Source organism: Larus michahellis, chromosome 6, assembly GCF_964199755.1.
Source record: "Larus michahellis chromosome 6, bLarMic1.1, whole genome shotgun sequence".
NCBI lineage: Eukaryota > Metazoa > Chordata > Aves > Charadriiformes > Laridae > Larus > Larus michahellis.
In genome coordinates this window covers 55,583,444-55,610,548 of record NC_133901.1, presented here as the reverse complement: position 1 = coordinate 55,610,548, position 27,105 = coordinate 55,583,444, and the positions used below count along the sequence as shown (strand labels likewise).

Here is a 27,105-nt window from a genome sequence, read left to right as displayed (position 1 = left end):
CTAAAGGGGGTGTTATCTTTGTGTTCGTGCAGGATTTTTTGTTAATCCACTGGAAATAAGTGTATACCTGTGTAATGTATATTCACGTGTACTTGTGCCTGAAACATAAGCAGAGACTAAAAGGAAAGTGGTGGTGTTGCGTAGCTGTGTTACTGCAGTGCCTGTGAGTCCCAGTCAGGGATCTTGGCCCCGTTATGCTGGGCAGAGTATAAATAAGTGTTTTAACAAAAGGAAGACAGCGCTGCTTCAGAGTTCACAAACTGATGAGATTATAGCTCCACTGAAAGGTTAACATTATGTCAGAAATTATGAAACAGCAATGATTCTGGTTGACTGGCTTCCTTTTCAGTCATCAAACCTGTTTGTTCTTCTGAATTAAAGGTGGATATAGGTACAGTGTGAGTTCCTCGGGGTGGGAAATGTTGGAGTGGGACATTAGTGAGTGGCTTTTCTGAGCTTACTGTGTTTAAAATGAAAAAGTCCCCTTCATCTTTAGAGCTTTTTAGCTCCGTACTCCGATACAAATACTAATAATTGAAATATTAATATATTTGCTATTCCTTTATCTTAATGACTTAAATGATATATAGCTAACAATAGTCACGGGGCTTTTTTTCTAGGTCAAAAGCCACACATCCTCAAGGAAAAAATCTCAGTGGTATTCTGTATTCTCTCCTAAGAAAGGATTTGGCATAGCTTGCAGCTGTATATACTTGGCACTGTTCGTTTCCCAGAAGAGTTCACCAGTATTCTAGGCTTTGGGATTTTTTTAATTAAAGAGGTCAAAATCCATTATATCTAAATTTCAAAGAATTTACCAATTAGCTGTAGTCTGCGATGCCCAGCAGGTGGCTTTTATACTATTAAAGGGAGATTGTTTCCATCTCTGATCAAAGCAAAAACAAAACAAAGGAAAATATAGAATATTTTGCTGTACACAGTGCAAACCACATGCTGTGTAAATTATAGGTGAAAACTGTATGTGAGAGACTGTTTAGTTGTACCACTTCAAGAAAAAATTCTATATATTTTTACACTGTTCCTCATGAGGATTTTAATGGTAATGTCTAAATCTGTTTAGATTGCTGATTAGCTGAGAAGATTAGACAGCTTGCTATTTCCTAAAATGAAGATTTTAGCATTTTCTTATTTAAAAGTAAAAGTAAAAATACACAATTAAGTAGATTGATTAATTTACTAGAAGTAAAATTAGAAAAAGCTGAGCGTGCTGGAATGTCGCAAGACGCAAAAAAGTTCCAATTTGCACTTTTCAATGAATCTGAAACTTCCCCGATTTTTACCTACTTAAAAGAATGTTTGTGACCTTTTGACCCTTTTGTTATCCCTTACTCAGAAAGGCCTTTATTCTGTAAGGCTTAGGTATAAAAAAATAAAAAGAGCGTTAATGGCATAACAGTCCTTTCTGATCACCCTGTGTAAGATGTTTATGCAAAGTGTCAATAGAAGCAATTGGCCTAACAGTGTGACAACCTGCTTTGCTTGGAAATGGGCTAATCTCCTGTTTGGGTTATCCAGAGGTCAGGTAAGGATTTCTTTTTTTGCACTCCCCGTAGTGCGTGGGTACATAACCTGCAAACACTACAGGGCAGAAACCAGAAGAAACTGAGCCCAAGAATGCCACTAAGCTCTTTTTTTTTTTTTTTTTTTTTTTTTTAACTCTTGCCCTTTTTGCTTTTCCTGATTTATTTTTTTTTCCTCTGACTTCTTTTATTTTTTTTCGATTCCTGGTCCCATCCCAGAGAGTCTACTTGAGCGTGTAACACATAACGATGACAGGGACTCTACCAATATCATTATCTGCTGCTTTACTTTGGGTTTGGTTTTTTGGCTGTTTTGATTTTTATATTTTTTTTTCCCAAAGAGGCATCATCCCCCTCTTTTTTTCTTTTTTTTTTTTTTTTTTTTTGAAGTTCACGTGGAAACCTACTTTAAATCTCAGTTTTTGAGGGCTGCCCCTGTTGCCCTGTCACAGCAGGCTGGAGCTCAATGAGCGCTCAGGCAAGCATAGCGGGCCAGGCAATGGGCCTTGGCCGGCTGCATGCTGTGAACTCCTGCCTCACTGAATCAGCTTCTGTGTGTTTTTATAACTGCCTTTTTTTTCCCCCTGTTAATTATGCCCCAAGGCTGTGGAAAGACAGCATTTATCTGTTTCAACAGACTAAGCAGCAAGTGTTCTGACATGTTTATCAGGCAAATTGTACCTGACAAAAGGTAATTACACATGCAATCAAGTCCAGAAGTAACTGGGTGATTAGGGGTTAATAAACTGTTTAGCATAAGAAATATTCAGCTTGTGAGCAAAGAGAGTGGACCAGAAGGACATAACTGATAGTGATACCCTAAAAGAATTACTTTTCTTTTGGTGGAGTATTTGGATTTACAGAAAGGTAAGCAGGATATTAAGTGTACAACTCCTCATTTTTTATCTCCGGCCCCTCTGTCACTGGTGCCTGTTGTACAACCAAAGCTATTTGCTGACACTCTTGCTACTTCGGAAGAGATAACGGCACCATTCCAACTTGTACTAAGCTACCTTGATAATTTAAAATTACATTTTTTTTAGTATAACCAACACGCTTATTGTGGTCTGGTGGACGCTGCCCCCATTTCCTTCTGCAAAACCCTTCTGTTGACTCTGGATAGCTAGTTCCCGAACTTGCATTCTCTTCCAAGATTATTCCTGACAGTTGCCCAAAAGTAAAAAGGAAAGGCCATCTGTATGATATTTGAGGATGTGACAAGAGGTTCAAACAGCATTGAAAGGGCCGGATGGTCGATTCCAGCAGTTCCCAGTGCACAAAATTCTCATTTAATTACAAGATGGCCTAAATACAGGACTATGGCTGAGCTGATCGGGATTTTAGGTAATATAAGAAAAAGCTTTACTGGGCTTTACTTTACCAGTAATTTCTATCCAAACATGGCCATATCACCTAGATTGGGAAGAAGCAAGAGTACTGACATTGAAGAACAGGTGCAAGTGCACTATTTGAAAACAGAATTCTGTCCCTAAAATCTTAAGAACATTTTCTCCCCTGTGGCATCAATATTGTAATGTTTTGCGTTAACCAAACCTGTTAGCTATCAAGGTCTTAAAGTAAGACCTCTTTTAACCAGAAAAATATCTTAGTATCTTTTACAATAAAATCGTTGTGTTTAAAGTAAAAGTATTCAAATTAAAAATAGCAGTTATCTGCATAAAGTAGGAGAATACTATAGCCTTTTATATAAGTATATATAAACACCTTTTTTTCCACATGGTGTTTATTTCAAGCAGAAAGAGCTGATGTTAGACATAAAAGACATTTAGAAAATACATAGACATGAGAAAAAAGTTAGAAAATCAAAGTATTGTAGGACATCATTCAAAATGCAAGCACAGAACAGCAGCCAGAGGCTAGAGTTATCTATAATGTTTTAAGTATATATGTGACTAATAAGGTGATGGTTTGAGAGGGCAATACTCTTTTCATATACAGTAAAAGGAGCATGCTGCTGTCTGATTATCAGCCCTGATGGTTCCAAGATGTTGGATAAACGTTCCCCTTCTATCATATCTTTAGAAGAGGCAAATCCTCTAAATAAGGCAGAAGTGTATGCCCTATCTTGTAAATGAAAGCAGACAGTCTATTGGACACTCTATCTGGTATACTAGAAAGGATAAAGTTTGTTCTTTTGTTGTTGTTGTTGTTTGGTAATGACTCAGACGCACACACAGGTACACACACTTCTCTGCAAATTATTCCTAGTCAGACAGGCTTCCCTTGCTCCTAGGGAAGTGTATTCTGCGTCTTTGTAAAATTCTCAGGTATAGCATTGCCCGTCTCAGCTTATTCTTATTTTTCATGGTTGTTATGGGATAAAGAGAGTACAACAAGGCCATTGTTCTTGCGTAGTAGAGTACGTATTTCTAGTTTATTCGGTGCTTGACAGTGTTTCAGCTGCGTGGTAAGCTGGTTCTGACAGAGCACCCTTGGGTGGCTCCTTAGGTGGGGCTGGGTGCTGACTAGCAGCTAATGGTCTGCACTGACTCTCAGGGTAGCGGGAGAGGTTGCCTTTCTGTCCAGTTTGAAGTATTTCCCATACATGTTAAGTCTGGAAAGATGCATGTGCAAAATAAACATTTTTCCTGTTGTAATTTCAAGGCAAACAATGCACATGCTAACTGTGAAGCAGTCGCAGCCAGCAGCGCCAGTGTGCTGTGCTACACTGTGGGTTTGGATTGATTTTTGAGGCAGGAAAATATTTATTGTCAGGACCTATTCTCTGCATGTATTTCTTTTACTACAGTGCATGTCAGTGTGGACCTTTCCTTGCGAGACAATGCATCTTATTTTAAATTACTATCTTGGTAATAGTGATAGTTATAGTGGCTAAAATAGCAGTAGGGAAATGTTGCTTTAATTTGGTCTTTAACAGGTTGATTCTTCTTGCCAGAATAAGAACTACTGTCACAAAACCAGCAAATTCTCCTGTACTTGGTGCTTCACAACTGAGAAGCCGTGAGGCAAGCTCACCTGAACTTAAATCCCCTAACTCTTTTGGTTTTGTTTTTTGGTTTTTTTTTTAATTGTAGCTGATACTCTTTTTGGCAAAATTAATGCTTTTACGATTAGACTTGCCCTTGATATAATTTTTCTTTTTCGGCATTAGTAGTAATCACAGTATTTAAAACTGCAGAGATTTACAACCTTCTTTTATTTCAGTGGAACTTAACATATCCTGCGTATTACATCTCTGTAGCGTGAGTCACGTCAGCATGTCAAGCCAAATCCACAAAGTATTTCCATTATATCTTCACCTTGAGTACCGTGTAACATTACCAAGGGCTGTTCCCTCTCCTTGTGGTTTTGCATACGCCTAGTCCCTGTCACATTATAAAATCATTTTAACATGCATCTACTGTGAATGAAAATACAGCAAAAATATAGGGAAAAAGTTGGTGGGGTTTTTTTCACATCTGTTGAAGAGTTGGCCAAATTTTCATGATGAATTTCATGTAGCTATCTGTTTGCATGAATTAAAAAACAGGTTTTTTGCATCTTTATGTTCTCTTATTTTCAATAACCTTTATGTATAAATTTCAAGGTAACTTTGTCCTTTACTAAAATAAAAATAATCTACTAAAGGATTCAGTAGGCCAGTGCTTCATTATCGACTTTGTCTTTCCAAGAGTATGTTCAAATCACATCAAGTAGCCCAAATATTTTTGTGCATCTTCGAATGGGTGGGCTATCTTTCAGATAATATGCCTGTGACCAAGACAGTCCCACTTTAATAGAGGTCTTTCTATACGAGGAGAAGGAATTAAAATGCTTCATTTAAGCAAGGCACACGTTTTTGTAGCAAAAGGCAGTGTAAATCAGGAAGGAACAGAGTAGCAGAAGCTGAAGCAGACTGTAGGGTGGGTACCTCTGCAGCATGGCTGCAGGAGTGAAGGCGAATCCAGGGTTGTGCTCAAGGGAAGCTTTGTATGATGGGTGGATTGAAGTTATTTCCCGTACACGTGTGATGGTCCTGGGACGGGCAGCTCTGCTAGACTGTCCCTGTTGCTGCTGGCTGCTGGCCAGCCTGCTCCCCTCACAAAGTGCCTGCGTTGACTGTACATCCGCCAAGTGCCAATTCCGATGCAGGTGATATGAATGGCCAGGACACAGATCCGAAGAGCTGCACACCAGGCAGCTCTTGCCCACCCGCAGCGTACAGTACGTGCTGTCAAAGTCCATTATGTACAGCAATATGCCTGCAGCTGTGAGGGGGACAAAACCCACAACGTATAATTGTGCACAGCAGCAGCCTGGTCTCCAGCAGGGTCTGCAGCTCTGTCGCGTTTACTCCAGCAGCGGGGCACGTTTGTCACTCTGCGGCCCCTGAACACATGTGCAGAAGAAGGGAAGGGAGCTATGATTGAGTGGCATGTGTCATTTGATTGCATGTCCCTGGTCCTTCGTGTTACCTGCCACATGTCATGACAGCTGCCTTGATTTAGGAGATTTATTAGCATGAGGCTGGTTGTGTGCAGGTCTTTGACCAGGTGTGGAGCAGGGAAAATGCTCAGGGTACATCCCCCGTTGCCGATAGTGTCATTCCTCAGAGCCAGGACTGTCCTAGAGTGTGCAGAACATGCTTCATGTTCTCTTGGGACATTGTTTTACCTCACGTGTTGAAAAGCAGCGGACTCCATGGTCTGTTTAGAGCCCTACATGCCTGTGTTTGGTCAGGCAACAGATGAGGTGTAATCTTCCACCCCAGCCGTCACTATCACTAGGATGTCCCGGAGCCATGACACAATCAGATGGCTGATTCAGGCACTGAAAGTATGGTATGAAAATTGTTCTTGCGATATTGGCAGGAAAGTTTCTTCCAACTTGTCAGCACTGTAATTGTATCAGTCATCGATGGCTTTGGGCTGCATGTTGCTAACAGGATACAGAGCTTCAGAGTTATGTAGGATTTACCCAGAATCCTCAATTTCAATGTTACAATAGGGATAAGAAATGAAATCTTTCACCTCTGATTTACTGAACACAACTTCTGCAGGAGCATTGGCATGGTCCTTTCTTAAGGACCACGTCCCGTATGGAGCCCATGACAACTGGCATTGTAAATAGTAGTAATTTATTAATACATTATTTGCTTCTCTGTAAGAGAGAGAGGGAACATCAAGTTTCCAGATTATGTAGTTTGGGTTCCTGTGGCTGTCAGCTTTATCCTCTCAACTTGTGTTGTGTTCTGCTTGTCCTGCCTGGCTGCTCTTTTGATTGTGCTTTTGAATGTGTCACACAGCCTCTATGAGGACTGGGCACTACCAGCTGCTGTAAGGCAAGAAATAAGAAATTATGAGTAACATGCAGCAGCAACTGAGGCTGTGGGTTTCACAAATGCCACTAATTCCTGAGTTCTCAGAGCCTTCCTGAGCCTGTTTGCTTAGTGACTAAAGGCATCTTCTCTTCTCTCCAGCTCAGTAGGAGAATTGATGGTGCCCATCCTGAGAAAGCGCTTTGTGAAAAAGAACTATTTTCATTTGACCTTGGCAGCTATCGTGGATATGTAGTCAGTAGAGAATGAAAATAGCCTCCTTGCTTTTTATACACCTTTCACCCAAATGAGATAGTCAAATGTAAAATCTAGATGTCACTGAGGTTTGTAGTGGTCCCTGGAGGACTTTGGAACGACAGAGTAGTAACTGTATCAGAGATCTGTTATAAAGCCAGGAAATGTTACTATTTATTCATAAAAGAGAATACTACAAATATGGAAGAAGTAATTAATTGGAAAATAATTAATATAAATTAGTCACTTTATTTGAAAATGACATAAGAAAGGGGTTAGGAAGTGGAAAAATCTGGAGAAGAAAAAGCATATAAATTTGAAGCTGTGAAGACCAGATGTATATTTTTATTTTATAATTAAGTTGGTGTTATGATTTTGGGGATGAGCGTTACTGGAGATCTGTGATGTTTTACCAGGCTGAGAAGTTTGAGGAAGGCAAAGCTCTCAGAGGTTGCAGCCCTGTTCTTAGCCTACTCTGAGCAATCAGAGGGGCGGGCGGCTGCTGCTGCTGTGCCCCAGCTGTAACAGCTTAGCAGGAGCAAATGTTTAAAGTGAAAAGGGCTCTTTATTTAAATAGCAAAATGGTATGACCCGCAGTAGTCTGTTAATGTTTCTTAAAGTGGTTTTGTTACAGAAAATCCTGTTCCACCCCAACCTTTCCAGGTATTAAGGGGCTCTAGGTGACGCTGAGGACCCAGCTCAGCGGAGCAGCCGTGGGCACTGCACGCCGGGGCGGTGTTGCTAGTGGTTCCCCACGCTTATTTTAAGAGTAGGTTTGGCTAACACAGGGCAGCCTGAGAACCAGCCTGATTAGCCCTCAGCAGCAGGACAAGGCCAGGCACCAGAGGTGGGGGGAAGCTGGGGCACCCCGCCATTGACGTCAGTGGGAGCGGGACCGGCTGTTCCGCAGGTAGCCGTGGGAAAGGCTCCACGGAGCAAGCAGGGCCGCCTGTGCCCTGGCCCCAGGCAGCCTGGGCAGGGCGCCCGGCCTGCACCCGTGATGGTGGAGGGTGAATTCAGCTTTCAGGGCTGCGATGGTGCTGGCTGCTGGAGGTTAAGCATTGCGTCTGCTTGCAAAAGCAGGCTGTTCTGTTGAACAGCAGCTCCGAGATCGTGAGTCAAAGGCCTGATTCGAAACTGTGGTCAGATGTAGGACTGCGTTTGGAGGCTTTCCTCCCACCCCCATTTAAGTGTTTGAGGGTTGTTTGGGCCAGAAGTGTGCCCAGGGCTTGGGGCTGAGTCACGGGGATCAGTCGCCGCGGAGAGTGCAGCAGGGGTTGTTTAATTCACTTAATTGAGACTACTTGAGCCTCTGGTTTAAATTGCTGTGAGCAGCAACAGATGCAAGTATCCCCTTCCCACTCCCCACGCTCAAGCAAGCCCCCGAAAGAGCAAAGCGCGAAGCCATCAGCATCCCCTCCTAGGGCCAAACCAGCGCAGGGAGGGAGGCGAGAAGGCGTTAAAGAAATAAACGGGGCAGGTGAAGGGGCTGTCGGCTGGGCTCGGGGCGAGGGAGCGGACCCCGCAGAGCCGCTCTGCGCTCCCTCACCCGCCCTTTTCTACCTCCCCCGCCCCAGCTCCTGGACCTCTTCATGGTGTGGGACTGGTCCACCTACCTGGCCGACTACGGGCAAGCCACCTCCAAATACCTGCGGGTCAATCCCAGCACGGCACTCACGCTCCTGGAGAAGTAAGTGCGGGAAGAAGCGGGGGGGAGGGGGATGCGGGTGGGCGGCGGATCGTGGGCGCAGCGCTCCCAGCCCGGCACCCACGGGGCGTCCCGCCCCGTGGGTGCCGGGCTGGGAACGCTGCGCCCACGGAGGCCGGGAGCGGGGTCGCCATCCCGGTAGCCGCGGCGACAACTCCTCGCCGTCCCGGTGCCGGCAGCCGCGGGCGATGCCGGCGCAACCCCCGCTTCCCGACTTTGCCGCTTTAAGGAAGGGAAACGCCGCGGATAAAAGCCGGGGCGAGCGTTTCGGCTTGGTCTGGCGAGTGGGTTGGGGAGGGCTGGGTTGTCGCCAGCCGGGTATCGAGCCGCTTTTTTAAAAACCGCGTCGAAATAACGCGGTGGTTTAAAGGCATTTTCTAAACGGTGTTTTCTCTCCTCTCCCGCCTGCCGTGAATGCGCCTTTTGCAGAGTTCACAGAGGGTACGTATCGCCCTATGTTGTTACAAAATATTGTCGCTTCAATTTCTTTTATTTCCCGAATTTCGTTTTTAAATCCATTGGTACGGGAGATCGGCAATAACGGTATCGGGTAATTTGACAAACTGTGAACAAAACACACCCGTTCGCTGAGTCTGAACTTACCGTGGAAGCAGATGATACTAACGGGTTTTCTGGTTTGCTTCTCTCTTTAACACATTTGGTAGGGTCAGTTTCCTGACGAAGCGATATTTGCTTAACACTTACGGGCGATTTGTGAAGTAATATTTGTTAAAACGAGTTCCGCATTGCGGAAGTTTAATTCAAGAACACATAGATAACAAGTTTTGTAATCTTTCAGTTCTTATTAGTAGAAAGATCAAAAGAGGAACAAAAGTAAACCTGTTTAAATAGTCACATTTTTCCTTTTCAAATTATGTTTCTAACGTGTCTGTGTCATTTGCTTCTTTATTTCTCCAGAATGAAAGATTCTAGCAAAAAGAACAACATTTTTGCTCAGTTCAGGAAGAATGATCGTGACAAGCAGAAGCTAATAGAGACTGTAGTAAAGCAACTTAGGAGTTTAGTGAATGGTATGTCCCAGCACACATAGGCCTGCTAAATCGATGGTATCTCATCACGCCAAGAGGTTATTTCTTAGCCACTATTTCTACTAAGCAAACAGTGCTATCAGTTAGGACATTCGTTTCACGGAGTAAAGGAAAAATTCAGTAGATGGCTTGTACACGGAGTCTTCAGCAAACAATTCTTTGTACGTATTTTTAATGGATTGAATACTATTTTGTATATTGTAAACAAATGGTGAAAAATGACTGTACAATAAAAACCAGCTCAATCGTATTGTACATGGAACAGCTGAACTGTAAATACATTATTTAAATATCTGCAGACATGGTGTCCAAAATTTTGCTCCGGGTAGGAATTATTTGACAAATGATCCCTTAGTTGCTGTTTTCTGGATGAATCCTAATTTAATGTTTTTTAAGCATTGAGATACTTGCGTTTCAGATGCCGCCTATCATTTTCCTGCATTAAATGTATATTAGCCTTAAAGTGATTGGACAAAATTTTGTATACCAGATTTTGTAGTCTGGAGGTATGAAAAAATCTAATGATTTTTAGTACCTTTGAAAACTACTTGAGAATTAGACTTGATATTTATTTAGCGTTAGGGCTTATAGGCTTTGTTCTCCAAAAGGGTTTAATCTTGAGGTTGTGAATGTAAATAACCATTTGAGTTCTTTATAATGTGATATTTTGTTTTGTTTTGGTTTTGTTCCTCAGGGTTACTATTTCTAACTGTACTTTTGTAAGATCCCGGGTTCTTTTCCCCAGGTTGCAGTAAGGAATAGATTTGCCACTGTTGGTTTCGTGCCGCATCTGTTTGTCCGTACGTGCTTTCTACTGCCAGACCCATCCCAGCGATTAGCATTTCGTCCCACCGCCGCTCTCTTTGCACTGTTCCCTCCTGGCTATTTTAGACACAAAGAGAATGTCTAACAAATACAAACCAAATGTAAAAATAATGTACATTTTCGCTGTGTTTTTAAGTTATTGACGGTCTAAATACAGTAATATAAACCTCACCCGTATTCCTGTTCACTTTCACGCACCGGGACGCACCTCAGAGCTGGTTTCGTTGGGACCCGCACAGGTCCCGGCTCTTTGGTGATTCCCCCTCGGGGCAGGCGGAGGGGGGGATCCGGGGGGCCCCGACGGCGGGGTGCGGCCGCGGAGGGGCTGCGAGAACACCCCCTCGGCTGCCGCTGCCGTCCGGGACGGCGGGCCCTGCGGAGCGGGGCTGGGACGGTACCCGCTCGGGGGAGCCCGGGACGGGGACCCGCTGCCTTCCCCGGGCGGGGGGCAGGGCTGGTCCGAGGGGACGGCGGGGGGTCCCGGCGGGGCAGATCCCGCACCCCGCGCCGCGGGGCCGGCCTGGATGGGGCGGGGGGGCTGCGGCCGGCAGTGCCGTGCCGTCGGGGGGAGGGGAACGGGAGAGGGGCGCCGGGCCCCCAGCCCCGAGGAGGGGGGGGCTGCCCCGGCCGCGGCCCCGCGCCCCTCCGTCGCGCTGCCCGGCTCCCCGGCTCCAATCACCGTACTTGGCCGCGCTGCTTAAATATGCAGCGGATACGTCATCTCCGAAGGTGGATCGGGCGTAAGTGGCCAATATCTATATAAATGTGGCCGAGGGGCGAACCGGCAGCAGGAGGCGAGCGGGGCCGGGCGGGCAGCAGCCGGCAGGGCCAGCCGCCGAGCGGAGTGGCGGGGCGCCCGGCCCCCCGCCTTTGACAGCCGCCGGGGCCGCCCCGAGCCGCCCGCGCCCCCGGGGCGGGGACCCGCAGCCGCCCGGGCTGCCGCCGCCCGGCAGGAGGATGCCGGCGGGGCTCTCCTGGCCCGAAGCGGCGGCGCTGGCGCTGCTGGCCCTGGCGCTGCTGGTCACCCTGTGCCGGCACCTCTGGGCGCTGCGCTGGAGCCTCAGCCGGGACCCCGCCAGCGCCCTGCCTCTGCCCAGAGGCTCCATGGGCTGGCCCTTCTTCGGGGAGACCCTGCACTGGCTGCTCCAGGTAAGGCGCAGGGGGATGGGCATGGGGACGGGGTGGGAAAGGGCTGGTGGGACCCTCAGGCTGACCTGCGGCTCGTCCCCAGGGCTCCCGCTTCCACAGCTCCCGGCGGGAGAGGTACGGAAATGTCTTCAAGACCCACCTCCTGGGCCGGCCGGTGGTGCGGGTGACGGGCGCTGAGAACATCCGCAAGATCCTTCTGGGTGAGCACACGCTGGTCAGCACGCAGTGGCCCCAGAGCACCCAGATCATCCTGGGCTCCCACACCCTGCTCGGCTCCATCGGTGACTTGCACCGCCAGCGCCGCAAGGTGAGCCTCATGGTCACTCCAACAGGGCGGCAGCCCAGGCTTGGGCCTCGGTGGCACATGGGACATCCTGCTTTAACTACCTGCCTCTGTTCCCCCCCTTCTCCTCCTAGATCCTGGCCAGAGTGTTCAGCCGCGCTGCCCTGGAGAGCTACCTGCCACGGATCCAGAAGGTTGTGAGCTGGGAGCTGCGGGGCTGGTGCATGGAGCCGGGCTCCATCGCAGTTTATTCCTCCGCTAAAACCTTAACTTTCCGCATTGCAGCTCGGATTCTGCTGGGGCTCCGCCTGGAGGAAAAGCAGTTCAAGGATCTGGCCAAAACTTTTGAACAGCTGGTGGAGAACCTCTTCTCCCTGCCCCTCAACATACCCTTCAGCGGGCTGCGCAAGGTACTGCCGCCTGCCCTGCTCCCTCTGCCCTGGGCGCAGGGGCCTGGGCCCCGGTGGCACAAACCCCCCGTCCCCAGGCCCACAAAGGGGCACTTCTGATGGGCTAGGACATCTGCAGCACCCCATTCGGGGTCTAAGGGCCTGGTGTCTTGTCCACCCCAGCCATCTCCCCTTCTCTCTGCACTTCTCACCTGTTCTTGGTTGGCTTCCAGCACCTCAGAGCACTGTCTCCAGCTCGTGGGCTCCTCTCCTCCCTCCCCCCATATGTTGCCTCTCTTGGCTCTGGTTAGTCCATCATGTCTGGTCCTGTCCCATCTCATCCCACTTGGACTCATGTCAGCCCATGGCAGAGGGGTCTGTGGGCATACGCACAAAAGCAGGTGGGCACAGCACACCTCACGTTAGCACTCCCTGTGCACCGCAGGGCAGGCCGAGGACTTGAGACCCTCTTGTGGTCCTTGGTCCCTTGTCCACCAGCAGCAGAGAGACAGCAAGGGGTCCTAGAGGGGAACATAGCAGAGGGACAATCTCCTCTGCCCCTTTCAAGCCACAGTTTCTTCCCTGCTGCCCTGCTGCTCTTTGCCTGCCTCCACACACTCCTGCTCTAGGTGTCCGTCCTGTGCCGCACCCCTCCTCTCCCATTTCAGTCTGTGTTCCCTCCTCTGGCTTTGGGTTCTCCACCCTTACCACAGCTCAAGCCTCCTGCCCCTTTTAGCCAGGTCTTGCCCAGTCTCTTATTTCCATTGTGAGCTTTGCCCCACCGGATCACCTTACCAAGCCAGTCCCAGTTCTTCCCTAGCTTCCCTGCTGCTCTTCTCCACCAGTTCAAAGCTCTTGTCTGGAGGGGACTCTCCCTGTCCAGTTTCCCTTTGCAGGTTGTCACCAGTGTGAGTTTTCATCCCCCCATCCTATCCCTCCATGCCCTCTCTCAGGTCAGCTGCAGCCTGTCTGGCCCCAGACCAACCTCTTCAACTTGCATTTAGGTCCCCTTGGCTTTCCCCTTGCTCCCTGCCCTGTGTCTTTTGTCCAGTCCTTCCCACCTCAAATCTCAGCCTTTGTATCATTCTTCACAACATCTGGTCACGGCCATTTTTCATCCCACATCCCTGGTCCTTCTGGCTTTTGCAGGAGGCGTCTTGATAGAGATCCACACATTCTGTGACTCCCTCCATCCCACTTTGCAAAGAGATTGCTGATCACTTGTCTTGCTGAGATCTTACCTCAATGTTTTGCTGCACAGGAGTGCAACGCGACTGCAGCTGAGCTGGCTGTGACTAATGTGTCTTTATCTACTGCGCCCTGGTAAAGCCACTCATTTGTTCCTGTCTCAGATGTGCCTTGCTGCTTGGACTCAGTTTTATTAAGTTACCTCTTCTTGTCCCTTCGGACAAGCTGCTTTTAAACCTGACATGACCATGGGCTTGTTCAGTGCAGATACCTCTGGACTCAGTTCCGTGGGTTTACTGCTGTCTTTTCCTCTCAAAGTGTTTCTTAGGATTTGTCGTATTTGATTCACAACAGCAAAGCAACAGCATTTGCAGCAGTTACCCCCAAACTGCTGCCTCTTGCAAAGCTCTGGGGCTGGGCAACGGATTAAACAGTTCTTGCTGTTACAGATCCTGGGATTAAGGATTGCCACACATGGGGTCCCCCGGTCTCTCTGGAGAGGGGGGCGGTTCCTAAGGCTCTCCTGAACTGTGTCTGCCTCCCGCAGGGAATCAAAGCACGGGACACGCTACATGAGTTTATGGAGAAGGCTATACAGGAAAAACTGCAGAGAAACAACCCAGAAGATCACAGCGATGCTCTGGATTTCATAATAAACAGTGCCAAGGAGCATGGCAAAGAATTCACCATGCAGGAGCTAAAGGTAAGGAGAACCCCCCTTGCAGTGTCCCTTCTGACTCGGTGGCTGTTTGAGAGACCTGGGCTGAGGGGCAGGAGTTGTATGGGGACCCGCCACCAGCTGCTGGCTCCTGCCCTCCTCTTACCAACTCTGAGGACTCCGTCTCCAGCGCAAGCGAGAAAGCCCGAACTCAGCATGCTCATAGCTCTTGTAGGATCGTGTCTCTGCATTAGAAGAGAGCTGGTATTTAAAACAGGGAACAAATGCCTCTTCTACCTTTCCTCTTCATGGCCACCAGGCTTCAGCCTGGCTTAGGGTGCTGGTAGGGTTGTGTGGCTATGCTGAGGCTCTGTATGTCAGTGTGCACTCGGTAGCCTCCAAGATACCATCTTGGAACTATTTAGAGTTAGACATGTGCTCCCTAAACATGCCCCAGCATCTGACATGGCACGATGTGTGGATCATGTCGCCTTAGTCCTCAGGGCTGAGAGCCCAGAAGTCTCTGAGACAATATATCAAAATGGGTCCAGGGATGGAATGATGGATTCCGGGTCATTCCCTGTCACCTCATCGTTAATTATATCATCTAGCTTGTGGATGGCTATGATGCAACGGGGTGCATCACTGTGATTTAGGGATGAGCCCAGAAGTACTTACTGAGCCAAAACCACCAACTGAATGTGGAGAGTATTTTGCCAAAGACCTTGGGGAAAAAATGGCCATTAGTACTGCGTCGTTCCTAGCTCCAGGTCCCTTGGTGACTGACTCAGTGAATGACGGGTGACACTGCATTTATATGACAGGTTTTGAAGCAGTTTTGCACAGGTACAGCAGCTGAATAGAGTTTAAAAGTATGTGAATATAGACTAAAAGTATTGAACACGCATAGTTTTACCGTTTATTTAGGTATTTAAGGAAAACAATCTAAAGACTAATGTTTCATAAATATATTGTAAAAGTGTAATCTCTGAACCTAAAATATTTTAAAGACTTTACAGCGACTGTTAGAAGCAATTAGAACCAGCATATATTCTTAAAGTAATTTTATTATATTATTTATTCTAATAGAATGGTGTTTATTATAATATAATTATTTTTTAAAAAATAATTGCCAGATTCAAAATGTGATTAAGATGGGTTAATCTCCGTTAGTATTCACGTGGATATTACACGCAAATAATTACATGATCTCTCATCGTGTCCTTGCCTCTGACAAATGGAATAAGGGGATATTAAATGTAACATGGAGTGCCATAGCAGTGACCTTGGGCCGCCTGATTCAAATGACAGTATATTCATATGCTGTCCCCTACCTTTACAGTTAGAAAATTTCTACCTTGTCTGTATTTAACAAAATGACTTGCAAACTGACCCGCCTGTGTTTGCAATTATGGCAATATTCTCCACTCTAATAAAGCAGTAGTAGAGCTCTCATCCAGTGAAGTGGTGTAATGGGATAAAAAGTCCAAAGCAGTCTTGGAGTCATGGATCTATCTGACTTTGAGAGACACTCCAAACACTGGTGCACACTAGTTAGTAATTTGTTTTTTGCTCAAATGCTTTCGAGGGACTGTTTTCCCAGAAATTTTCCTAAATACTCTGTGATTTGCACTGCTAGCATGAACTCTGTGGGACCCTTGAAATGTAAAGGTCATTAAAAAGCTATGACTTTGCCAAAAGCACTGTTTTAAAACATTTAAAAGCTTGGAAGGATTGAAAAAAACCCAAAATCACCCCATCCTATGTAATAGTGCTGTCACTGGCTGCATGGGCGCAATCGGAACATCACTGGTCCTGCCTCCCAGGACTGGGAGTCAGGCCGGGGCACAGGGACAGTACTGGTGAAGCTGTGGGAAGATGCTGCCTCCCAGTCACCGGTTATTTGCCTTGTAAAAGCAGGGAGGGAAAGTCAGTCGGCAGCTCGGTGTCAGCTGATGGAGCAGCACTGTCAGAGGCTGAGTCAGAGGGGCTGTTATTTCAAATTGCAGAGCCTGACGTAAATTCCTTGCATGTTACTGAAATGTCTTGGGTTTTAATTGCAGGTGGTGGCACCGAGAGATTTCTTTTCATCTGGGTCTGCTACTGTGTGCATGCAAAAATTCCTGCCAACGCCTGCAGGAGGTGTGATAGGGGTCGAGAGGGATCTGTTATTTCAGAGGTTTTATTTCAGCTGAAAGATGCCCTTGAGAGCTGCACTTTGGCAAAAGCCTCTAGCCCAGCCAATGTATGGCGCTGGGGACGGTAGCAAAGGGTAATCCTTGTTACAGTACCCTTGACCTTACCAGACTTGGCTCCAGGTACCTTCAGGCTTCAGTTGTCGTTCCCTGTGTTTTTGGCTTCACCTCTTCAGAAACTGGTTGTGTCAGAACAGTTTAAAATCCAGACACATGGCTGTGTGAAGGGAAACCGCTCTGTTTCCCTGGGGGTTTTTGCTCCGCGTTGCCCCTGGTCTGGAGCGATTAGTGCTCGGTGGTGCCAGCCAGGCCCCAGCCCCTCCCAGGGTGGCAGCTCCCTGTGCTCCTCCCTTGGGCTTCTCCTGGGGCTTTCGGGTCTGGCCTCAGTGCTCCCAGCCCGGTGCTATGGAGCCGCCGGCGCCTTCAGATGGTGCTGTAAGTTTGAGCATTACGTTCACTGTCAGAGACATGCCGTGCCATGACCCAGCTCCGGGCAACCCTTAATGTTTGCAAAACAATTTCCAAAAGTTGATCACAGGGTGCCGCAAACAGCCTGCAGCAACCCGGCACGCGCTGTGCCACGTAGACCCTGCAGGCAGTCCCGGGAAGACTGGGAGACTGCGTGGGGATCCGCGAGCTGGGACAAGACACGTATTACAGATTTGACTGGGCTGTGGTCTGTCTGAGCTGGGTAACCTCCTAACTTCTTATGGACACATCTGCTATGGAGCTAGCAAGAGCACTGCTGTGCTTCAGGCTGTAAGGGCTGAAAAGCGAGCAGGTCCTTTGCCTGGCACGTGCATCCCTGCAGGAGAGCTCCCTGATGGCAACAGCACCTCTCGGGCTGGCCCCCTACAGCAGGGAGGTTTTTCTGCTTTTGATTTGATTGGTTTGAGTCCCCTCCCAGATAAGCAAATGGTGGATTACAGCTGGAGATGGATCAAATGCAACCTGTTTTAGCTGCTGGTGCATCTAGGATTTATGCATAAACCCACAGCCTCATAAGCCCTGGCTGGGCAGAAAGGTAAAAAATCTGGGTGTGAAGGAGAATTGGCAGATGAAGGTAAAAAGCATAATGCTTGAAATGAACTTCACTCGGTATGCAAAAATGCATGTTAAATGCTTCTTTAAAATTCGTAAATCTTGGGAGGAAAGCTTAGAAGAGCTGGATTGGTGGTGATGTGTACTCATCTCAGTTGTGTTTCTGTGTCAGTCATTCGGCAAGTGGATGTCCAGTTTGTACAGAAATGGAAGAACAAGCGTGTCTTGTTTTGGTCCCTGCCAACCCAGGGTGGGTGCAGGTTTGTGGAGAGCAGAGGCAGGGCCAGGGCCCTCCGCACAGGGGCAAAAGCTGCAAAAGGTGAGAACAGTCTGAATCACAACCAGTTTAAAATGTCATTCAAACTTGTCACCTTCCTTCCTCTCCCAGGAGTCAGCCATTGAGCTCATATTTGCTGCTTTTTTCACCACGGCCAGTGCCAGCACCTCTCTGATCCTCCTGCTGCTGAAGCACCCCTCAGTGATTGAAAAAATAAGGCAGGAGCTGATGTCCCACGAGCTGTACCAGCAGTGTGAGCGCTGTCCTGTGGGACTCTGCCCGGACACCCTGACTGCGCAGGGCAGGAACAGCAAGAAGACATTTCTCCGCCCCACAGACAAAGATGCTTATGAGGACCCGAGCGAGCCCCCGGGCCCACTGGATGAAGGTTCGCCCCAGCCCCGTGCCCCGCCGGAGCCCACCCTCCCCCAGAGCAGTCCCTGCGCTGGCCCCCAGCTCCGGGCGCCATCAGAGCAGAGCTGTCGCTGCCCCTCGGACATCAGCCTGGAGAAGCTGAGCTGCCTGCGCTACCTGGACTGTGTGATTAAGGAGGTGCTGCGGGTGCTGCCCCCCGTCTCCGGAGGCTACAGGACGGCGCTGCAGACTTTCGAGCTGGATGTAAGTGCCTCGCACGCTGATAGGGAGCTGCTGCCTGCCACTCCCTGCAAGCACCCTGCACCCAGCAGGGTGGTGGTGCTTGGCAGTGTAGCTCAGGGGAAGGTGGCATGCAGCAAGCTCTGTGGGTTGCAGCTGGGCTGGGGAGAAAAGGAGCTGCGGAGCAGATGGGCAGTGTGGTGGGGCTGTCCCCAGGTACCGTCTTCTCACCCTCCACTAGCACAGCTGGCTGCACAGGCATGTAACGCTCCTTTCCTCCCCTCCCCTCTTCACTCTCTCTCCAGGGCTACCAGATCCCCAAAGGCTGGAGTGTCATGTACAGCATCCGTGACACACATGAGACGGCCGCTGTCTACCAGAGCCCCCCTGGCAGCTTTGATCCAGACCGCTTCGGTGCTGCCCGGATGGAGGCCGCAGGCCGCTTCCACTACATCCCCTTCGGCGGCGGGGCGCGGAGCTGCATCGGCAAAGAGCTGGCACAGGCCATCCTCAAGCTGCTGGCCATCGAGCTGGTCAGCACGGCCCGCTGGGAGCTGGCCACCCCCAGCTACCCCGCCATGCAGACCGTGCCCATCGTGCACCCCGTCGACGACGGGCTGCAGCTCTACTTCCACCCCTTGCATACCTGAGCCAGGGGTACGCTGCCCCTCAGCCCCGGTGTCGGTGCCCCTCCACTGCTGCCAGGGCAGGTCTCTGCTGCCCCAGGATGGGTATGGCACTGGGTCACCGCAGAGCAAAACCCCAAAGGTCTTTTTATTTTAAGCCGGTACGGAGGGTCCTGCAGAGTCCTGCTCCTGGGCAGCGGGGTGAGCCTCAGCCCCAGCCCGGGGCACAAACCCGCTGAAGCTGCTGGCAGGGAGCATCCCCCATGGAAACTCAGACAGCCCCTGCCCCACGCAGGTCTCCAGCCACTGGGGATGGGGAGCAAACCTCCCAGTCCCACAGCTAAGGCTCCCAGAGCCTTCCTGTCCCAGGGTTATCTCCTGTGGGTGTGTTATAGGAGAGGCAGGATGAACGTCCTGCACACTGTAGCTTTTTAGATGTAAAAAGAGAGAAGACGGGCCGGGGCCTCTGGAGGAAAACACAAGCCAGGGCTGCTCAATCCATGGCATCAGCTGTAGCTAGAATAATAGGGTGTAAAGTGGTTTTTATTGTAAATATTTAATCTCATTCCTGCACTTCCCATTAGAGCCACCACAAAGAGGACGTCTCATTCACCCCGTAGTAGTAGCTGTGTATATTGTGCCTGAGCACCGTGCTGCTGCTGGGGGTCTGCCATGAAGCCCCCCTCTGTCATCGCTGCAGCATGCCCTCCCCAGCCGCAGCCTGACTGAGGGATCAGACTGAAGCAGGGGAGGGAATAAACATTTGGAAAACAGACATTTCTGAATATGTCTGATTTGTGGTAGAAAGTCCTCTGTTCCTGATGATGCTGTTCATATTGCAGCCAGGGCATTTGCAAAGTGACAGAGGCCCCATGGTGGCTGGCTGGCCAGACTGACCATGTCACATCCCACAGCCTATCTCTGCCAGGGAAAGTGCCAGGACAGCAGCTCTGTGGGTCCATCCAGGAGGTGGTACCTGGGGCTGACCCTGGGTGCTGAGAGCAGCTTTTTAGATGTCTTCTGAGTACCACTTATGTTGCTGAGACACAGGGTATTTCTCTCCCATGTAAAATGAAGTCCTGTTGCTTGTTCACTGAGAACAGAGCTGGGCCCAGGTCCTTGCTCCACTGCAATGTGTTTATAAGATCCTTTCAGCTTCACCTCTGCTCCCCACTGTCACATGTCCTGCATGGAAGCAGTGGGGGAAAACATCCGCCTTGTCCCTCCAGTGCATCCTGGGCCTGGTGGCACGGCATACTCTGTGTGAAGAACCAGCAGCAGCTTGACCTGCGAGGGCAGAAATGTGGCATGAGGACGGAGTCCCTTTGGAAAGGCCCTGGGGAGCTCCCCTGTCCCCTGAATCTCTGTCATCGTCCTGCTTCAATGCCAGGCTGCAAACGACCTGGCCCTGGCCAGTCCCACATGCATGTCCATGCTGGGACACTGCAGTAGGGTGTGCGCTGCCGTTAGCGGTCCAAAGGCTGTGCAGGGAGCACAACGCTACCTGGGGCAGAAATGTGGCTCCCAAATGTGACAGGTCAAATCTGGAAGAGGTTGAACTGCAGGGCTGAGTTAAGTGCTGTTGGCAGGTCGACCCCGTAGTGAACCAGAGCCTCTACCCCTCCTGACCTTGTCCCGAAAGGTGAATCTTTCTGGCTATCAGAGGTGAAATCAGTAGGTGGTGGCTGCAAGTGGCAATGACTAACTTTAATTAGCAGGAGCTGCTGGCGTGGCTGTGACCAGCAGGCAACACAAGGTCCCACCGCGGGCAGGGCCGGGCCCGCAGCGCCCAGCACCGGGTGCGGGACAGCCGGGGCTCCTCCAGCAGCGCACTTAAAAATTACCCCTAGCGCTAACGAGCCCCGTAGCCACCCGCTGAAAAATGTAACATGAATCTTGTTTAAAAAAAAAAAAAAAAAAGACTTGAAACTGATTTTGTTTGCAGATAAACACGAGCATTTACAAATGAAGTGTAATAATTGTTACTTGTAATCAAAGTTTGTGCATATTAGGCTGTTAATTTCTTGACCCCCTTCCAAGATGTTTTTAATTATCCCTTTCACTCTTTACCATTTGATTCTTTTCGAGCCGATGGCTGGGGAATACACAGCTGGGGAGATAATAAAGCCTTCCTGTGGCAATTATCGGTGCTCAGGCCACCGTATCTCGTTATTTTGATAGACAGTGAACTTGGCGCGGTTGCCGGCCGGGTTCACGCAGATGTCACGGTCCGTGTTGTAGGTCACAAGCAGGTCAGCGCCCGGCAAGGGGAGAGCGCCGGGTCAGGGCGCGGCCGCCGCTCCCGGCCGGGCCCCGCCGTACCCCGGGGGTCCGAGCACCTCCGGGGGCGAGGAGGTCCCCCCCCGGGGTGCGTGTGTCCCCCTCTTGGGCAAGGGGCTGCGGAGGCGGGCAGCCCCGCTCCCGCAAGGTATCGTAAGAGGAGGGAGGGTCCCGTGCGATGCGTTGATTGTCAGAAAAATAATAATTAAAAGTGACATCTTCCCCCCCTCCCCTCCACAAACACACAACTTCCAGCGTTTAATAAGCTCGTCTGGGAACACGGAAGGAAAAGTAATAGTGAGGGGAAAGGAAACAAAAACGGAAAGAAAGAAATAAAGAAAAAAAAAAGCAAGCATGATAGTTTATTGGTAGCAGCCGTGCCGAGCGCAGTGCTCCGTGGTCCCGTCTGTCCGTCCCTCCCTCTGCATCCGCGGTCCGCCCCGGGCGCCCCTTCCCGCGGACGGGGTCTTCCGCGCCGGCACCCCGCGGGAGCCGCCGTCCCGCAGCCCCACCGGCCGCACGCTCCCGCCGCTCCATCCCGGGGAGCAGCGCCCGGCTGCAGGCAGAGTGTCCGGCCGGTGCCGAGCGCCCCTTCCCGGCCGCGGCAGCCCCGACGGCCCCGCGATGCCGACGAGCCCCGGGCGAGGGCGGGCAGCGGGTGCCGGGGAGAGGAGCCGGGCACGGCGGACTGGGTGTTTCCTTTCCGCGCTCACCTCCCTTTCCCTCGGTGACCCGCGCTTGAACCTGCACCGGGAGGCCGAGACGGACTGCTGCCCGCGGCTCCTTCCTCCGCGGCCGGGCAGAAATACAAGCCAGGCCTTTCGAGGTGAACCAGAGGACAGCGGAGGCTCCTCCGCCGATGCGGCGGCACAGTTGCGGCTCTGCCCGGCGAGCCACCAGGCTCCCCCAGCACGGGGGACGGACCGCCCGCCCCGTCCGGCCCCCAGCACCGGCCCGGCTTCTCCCGGCTCCGCTCGCTCTCCGTTCCCGGCCGGCGACAGGAGCTCCGGCGGAGGAGCGCATGGGCACCGGCCGGGGTGCGCCCCGCGGGTCGGTGTCTCCGGGATGATGGAGCGGGGCATTTCTCTGTCTTGGCGCAACCTGCTGGTCTCTAACGAGCACCGGTGATAAATCCGAAGAGGCAGCCGGCTGTCGGCGGCGTCCCGCAGCCCGTCCGCCGAGCGCGGTGCAGCGGGGAGCGAGCTGCGGCCGCCGCGCCCGGCGGCACCTCTCCTTCCCCGGCGGCCGTCCGCGGCGGGCAGGATGCACGGCGCAAAACAAATAGTTAAAGATTTCGGGGGGAGGAGCCAGGCTGCAATCCGCAATTAAAGATGAACTTTGGGTGAACTAATTTATCGGACCAAGGTAGGGTGGGCAGCAACCTGGGAAGGGTATAAAAGGCGGCCCGCGGCGAGCCCGGCCCGCGCACTCGGAGCTCCCGGGGGGCTGGGCTGGACTCGCTCCCCAGCCATGGGCTTCTCCGCCCTGGTCACCAGCGCCCTGTGCACCTTCCTGCTGCCCCTGCTCCTCTTTCTGGCTGCTGTCAAGCTCTGGGACCTGTACTGTGCGAGCAGCCGCGACCCCAGCTGCCCGCTCCCGCTGCCCCCGGGCACCATGGGGCTCCCATTCTTCGGGGAGACGCTGCAGATGGTGCTGCAGGTAAGGCGAGGCAATGCCGTGGGGAGCGGAGAAGCGCTCCGGCTCCTCCTCCGGCTGCAGGGGAGGGGGATGAGCAGCGGCTTCGCCGGGTCCCCTGCCTAGGTGGGAAAGAGCTGCTCTCCCTGCCCCTTCCTCTCCTGCTTTTTAAAATTTACTTTATTATTCTCTCCCCTCTCTGTCCAGAGGCGGAAATTCCTGCAGATGAAGCGCAGAAAATACGGCTTCATCTACAAGACTCACCTCTTCGGGCGGCCCACGGTGCGGGTGATGGGCGCCGAGAACGTGCGGCACATCCTGCTGGGCGAGCACCGGCTCGTCTCCGTGCAGTGGCCCGCCTCGGTGCGCACCATCCTGGGCTCGGGCTGTCTCTCCAACCTCCACAACGGGCAGCACAAGCACCGCAAAAAGGTACGGCCCCGACGGCGGGCGGGGAGCGGGTGCGGCCGCCCCAGGCGCGCCGGCTGAGCCTGTGTCCTCTTCCTCCTCCTCCTTCTCCTCCTCCTCCTCCCCCCGGGCAGGTGATCATGCGGGCCTTCTCCCGAGACGCCCTGCAGCACTACGTGCCCGTCATCCAGGAGGAGGTGAGCGCCTGCCTGGCACAGTGGCTGGGTGCCGCCAGGCCCTGCTTGCTGGTGTACCCCGAGGTGAAGCGCCTCATGTTTCGCATCGCCATGAGGATCCTGCTGGGCTTCCAGCCCCGCCAGGCCAGCCCCGATGGTGAGCAGCAGCTGGTGGAGGCATTCGAGGAGATGATCCGCAACCTCTTCTCCCTCCCCATTGATGTTCCCTTCAGCGGACTTTACCGGGTAAGGCTCCCGGCAGGCTGGGAGCAGAGGGATGTCCCTGCAGCCAGGGCAGCGGGGAATGGATGGGAGGGATGGCGGTATTGGCCCAAGTCCCACGTTGCTCTCCCTGCTGCCTGGCCAGGGCTTGCGAGCGCGCAACATCATCCACGCCAAGATCGAGGAGAACATCCGTGCCAAGATGGCCCGCAAGGAGCCTGAGGGCGGCTACAAAGATGCGCTGCAGCTGCTGATGGAGCACACACAGAGCAACGGGGAGCAGCTCAACATGCAGGTGAGGTTCCCCAGGGCCAGATCCCTCCCTTCCCCCCAGCCCCTCTGTCAGCAGCATGCTTATCTTTTAGGGCCAAAAGGAGAGAGCAGAAGGCTCAGCCCCCTCTCCCCAGGCCACCTCCCCAGGGAGCATAAGCACCACCCCCATCCTCGCCCCTGTGTGTCTGCTCCTATCTGCTTCCCTGGGAGTGATGTGGTGGTGGAGTGGACCTGGTGGGGATATTATATTCAAGACCTGTTCTGTGTTCCTCTGTCCTGTGCTTAAGGAGCTGAAGGAGTCTGCCACAGAGCTGCTGTTTGGGGGCCATGAAACCACTGCTAGTGCTGCCACGTCACTGATCGCCTTCCTAGGGCTCCACCACGATGTCCTGCAGAAAGTGAGGAAAGAGCTGCAGGTGAAGGTGTGTGTCTCCCCCAGAGCCATTTCACAGGAGCGGGCAGTGGGAAGGTACCCCTGAGAGAGGTGTCCCAGACAGGGCTCCCCTCCACCCAGGTGGTGCCCTTCTTTTAGCGGGTGGTAGGAAAACATCACTCATCGAGGCGCAGCTGCTTTGCGGTGCTGGGTGCCCTGGCTGTCTGCTCTGTAAAAGTCATGGCAGCATCTTCTTTGCTAGGGGTTACTGTGTGGTCCTAACCAAGAGAAGCAGCTGGACATGGAGGTCTTGGAGCAGCTGAAGTACACGGGCTGCGTCATCAAAGAGACCCTCAGGCTGAGCCCTCCTGTTCCTGGAGGATTTCGAATTGCACTCAAGACGCTTGAGCTAAACGTAAGCGGGGCTTAGGCTTAACTTTTCAGTGCAGCTGCAAAGCGGCAGTGCATTCATGTGGCCTCTCTGCCTTTGCGTGACCTGCAGGAAGCCAGGAGGGGAGGTGGGGTGCACTCACGTGTCCTGTGCTGACACTTCACCTTATTTAACACAGCAAGGTGCTTCATGTCTCCTTTCCCTTCTTTTGATAGGGTTACCAGATCCCTAAAGGTTGGAATGTTATTTACAGTATCTGCGATACCCACGATGTGGCAGATCTCTTTACCAACAAGGATGAATTTAACCCGGATCGCTTCATGTCTCCGTCTCCAGAGGATTCTTCTAGGTTCAGTTTCATTCCTTTTGGTGGGGGCTTGAGGAGCTGCGTGGGCAAGGAGTTTGCAAAAGTCCTTCTAAAAATATTTACAGTGGAGTTGGCTCGGAGCTGTGACTGGCAGCTGCTGAATGGACCTCCTACGATGAAAACAGGCCCCATAGTGTACCCTGTGGACAATCTGCCTACCAAATTCATAGGGTTCAGCGGCCAAATCTGAGAGCTCAACGCTTGCCTCCGGTTGGATTTCCACATAGCATCTAATATGTACATAGCAACTTTTTATAGTAACAAAGGCCTTTAAATATTTAAACTTGTAAATGTACAATAGTTATTTATGTCTTCTAAATATTTCAAAAGGCTATGATATTTTTTCCCCCAAGCACTACAATTATGGGTCTCTGATTCATAATTAGATAATGTTATTTCTATAGAAATAAGTTTTCCCCTATTTAAAAATCTTACTGAAAGCTGGCCAGCTAAGCATTTGAAGACATTTCACGATGGTGTATGTATTAAGAAATATTCTTAAAGGCATTTGAAACAATGGTTACTAGCCACTCATCCAAATTACCTAAAATGGTTATTGTTTGAGAATGTTTTCAGTATTATTTGTGTCTAGATCTTACGTTTAATGTGTGAATTTTAAGTTTGATAATAAAGTTTATTTTTGATGATCCTCTGTATGAAGATCTGCGTGTATACTAGAGAGTAGCTTAAGCAATGGGTCTAAAGGGTTTGGATGTAAAGTCCCATCTGCTTTTCTGAATGAGCTATTTGCTATTTCTATGCTGATAACTCTCCCCTTCCTCCCACCCCCAGTGTTGGTTCTCGCTTGTGAATAGTAAACTGTTTTAAGTTTTAACCTGTAAGTGGCAAGAGTAGTGCAAAAACATACGCACTCACTGAAAACAGTATGGAGTGATAGCAAGTGCTACAGGTCTCCTTACGAAGCGCACAATCTTGAGCCATAGTAAAGAAGAAGGTAAAGGGAAGCAGAAGAATAATGTGTAATGCGAGTCTTCCGCTGTAGCTAGAGAAAACATGTTGAGGGAAAAAAAAATTCCATAAAGGTCCTCTCCTCCCATATTACCACTGACCTGTGTGAACAGACCACTGGGTCTTGTTCAGTGTTGAGTCTGCTGGCTATGAAGCTTTTGAATCTTTACTTATGAAGGTGTCTCTTATCAGCTGGTAGAGCAAATAAAATCTGCTGTGATTTCTTCTTGAAATGCAACAGCTCTGACTAGGTCAGAGATAGAGCATGCATTTGGTTTAAGAACTTCTTTCCTGGCATCCAGCAAAGTGAAAACTAAAAGGCAGGCACTAATGTGAATTGATTAACAGGGAATCAACTGTTGAGATGCAATTCCCCGGGGGTGTGTAAGCAGGGCAGATAAAATGCCCTAGGCATGACCCCTGTTTTGGCTTAACCATAAGGTTTTTTGTGGTGTTCTCGCCCCCCCGCCTCCCCCTTCCCACCCCCCTTACTACACCTATTAGTCTTCCCTCAAAAGTCAAACAACATAGGCTGGCTCTATAAACATCTACAAAGTAAACCAATGTAATTCAGTGTTATGAACAATTACAGCACCATATAGACTCATTTAATTTTTTTTGCTTGCTCCTGGAAAACAGTCACTTTTTCATGTTCTCCCAAGGTCAAAATTAAGGATGGAGTTAAGTTGCTCAAAATTGCTGTAGGTGTTTAATAGCATCTATGAAGTTTTGGATTTTTTTTTAAGGAGTGTTTCTAGAATACATTTGATGTGTTTCCAGCTAGCATGTGAAATACATGAACTTCTAATGTAAGACCTTAGATACAACCTGCATATGAGTGTAACTATCAAGATGTTTTCATGCTCAATTTCTTTTAGTCTTAAAATACAAAAGATATTCTTTTCAGATTGTGCCTGGGTCTTCTTGGCAATGTTTATCATCTTAAATAATTTTT

At 50.3% G+C, this 27,105-nt stretch overlaps 3 protein-coding genes across 17 annotated transcripts in view; all 3 read left to right on the top strand.

Moving 5' to 3' along the window:
- EXOC6 (exocyst complex component 6) overlaps positions 1-10,827 on the top strand; it is a 99,254-nt gene extending 88,427 nt beyond the window's left edge. For 6 of the 15 annotated variants that reach the window (XR_012587780.1, XR_012587781.1, XM_074593294.1 and 3 more), the window contains 2 exons: positions 8,652-8,768; positions 9,701-10,827. Coding sequence is in view for 12 of the 15 variants with exons in the window: in XM_074593294.1 (XP_074449395.1) it covers positions 8,652-8,768 (117 nt within the window). In the remaining 3 variants the exon portion in view is untranslated. Of the gene's footprint in view, positions 1-8,651; positions 8,769-9,211; positions 9,224-9,700 lie in introns of all 15 variants that reach the window. The other 9 variants (XM_074593290.1, XM_074593288.1, XM_074593291.1 and 6 more) reach the window with 5 other exon arrangements.
- Positions 10,828-11,613: 786 nt separating this feature from the next.
- Positions 11,614-20,958, top strand: CYP26C1 (cytochrome P450 family 26 subfamily C member 1). Its single transcript, XM_074593053.1, has 6 exons — positions 11,614-11,805; positions 11,888-12,112; positions 12,223-12,498; positions 14,213-14,368; positions 17,948-18,454; positions 18,736-20,958. The coding sequence occupies exons 1-6, from the start codon at positions 11,614-11,616 to the stop codon at positions 19,078-19,080; spliced, it is 1,701 nt and encodes a 566-aa protein (XP_074449154.1). The 3' UTR covers positions 19,081-20,958.
- CYP26A1 (cytochrome P450 family 26 subfamily A member 1) lies at positions 19,248-25,831 on the top strand. Its single transcript, XM_074592122.1, has 7 exons — positions 19,248-22,995; positions 23,179-23,403; positions 23,514-23,801; positions 23,923-24,072; positions 24,338-24,472; positions 24,686-24,838; positions 25,030-25,831. The coding sequence occupies exons 1-7, from the start codon at positions 22,807-22,809 to the stop codon at positions 25,369-25,371; spliced, it is 1,482 nt and encodes a 493-aa protein (XP_074448223.1). The 5' UTR covers positions 19,248-22,806; the 3' UTR covers positions 25,372-25,831.
- The last annotated feature ends 1,274 nt before the right edge of the window (positions 25,832-27,105 follow it).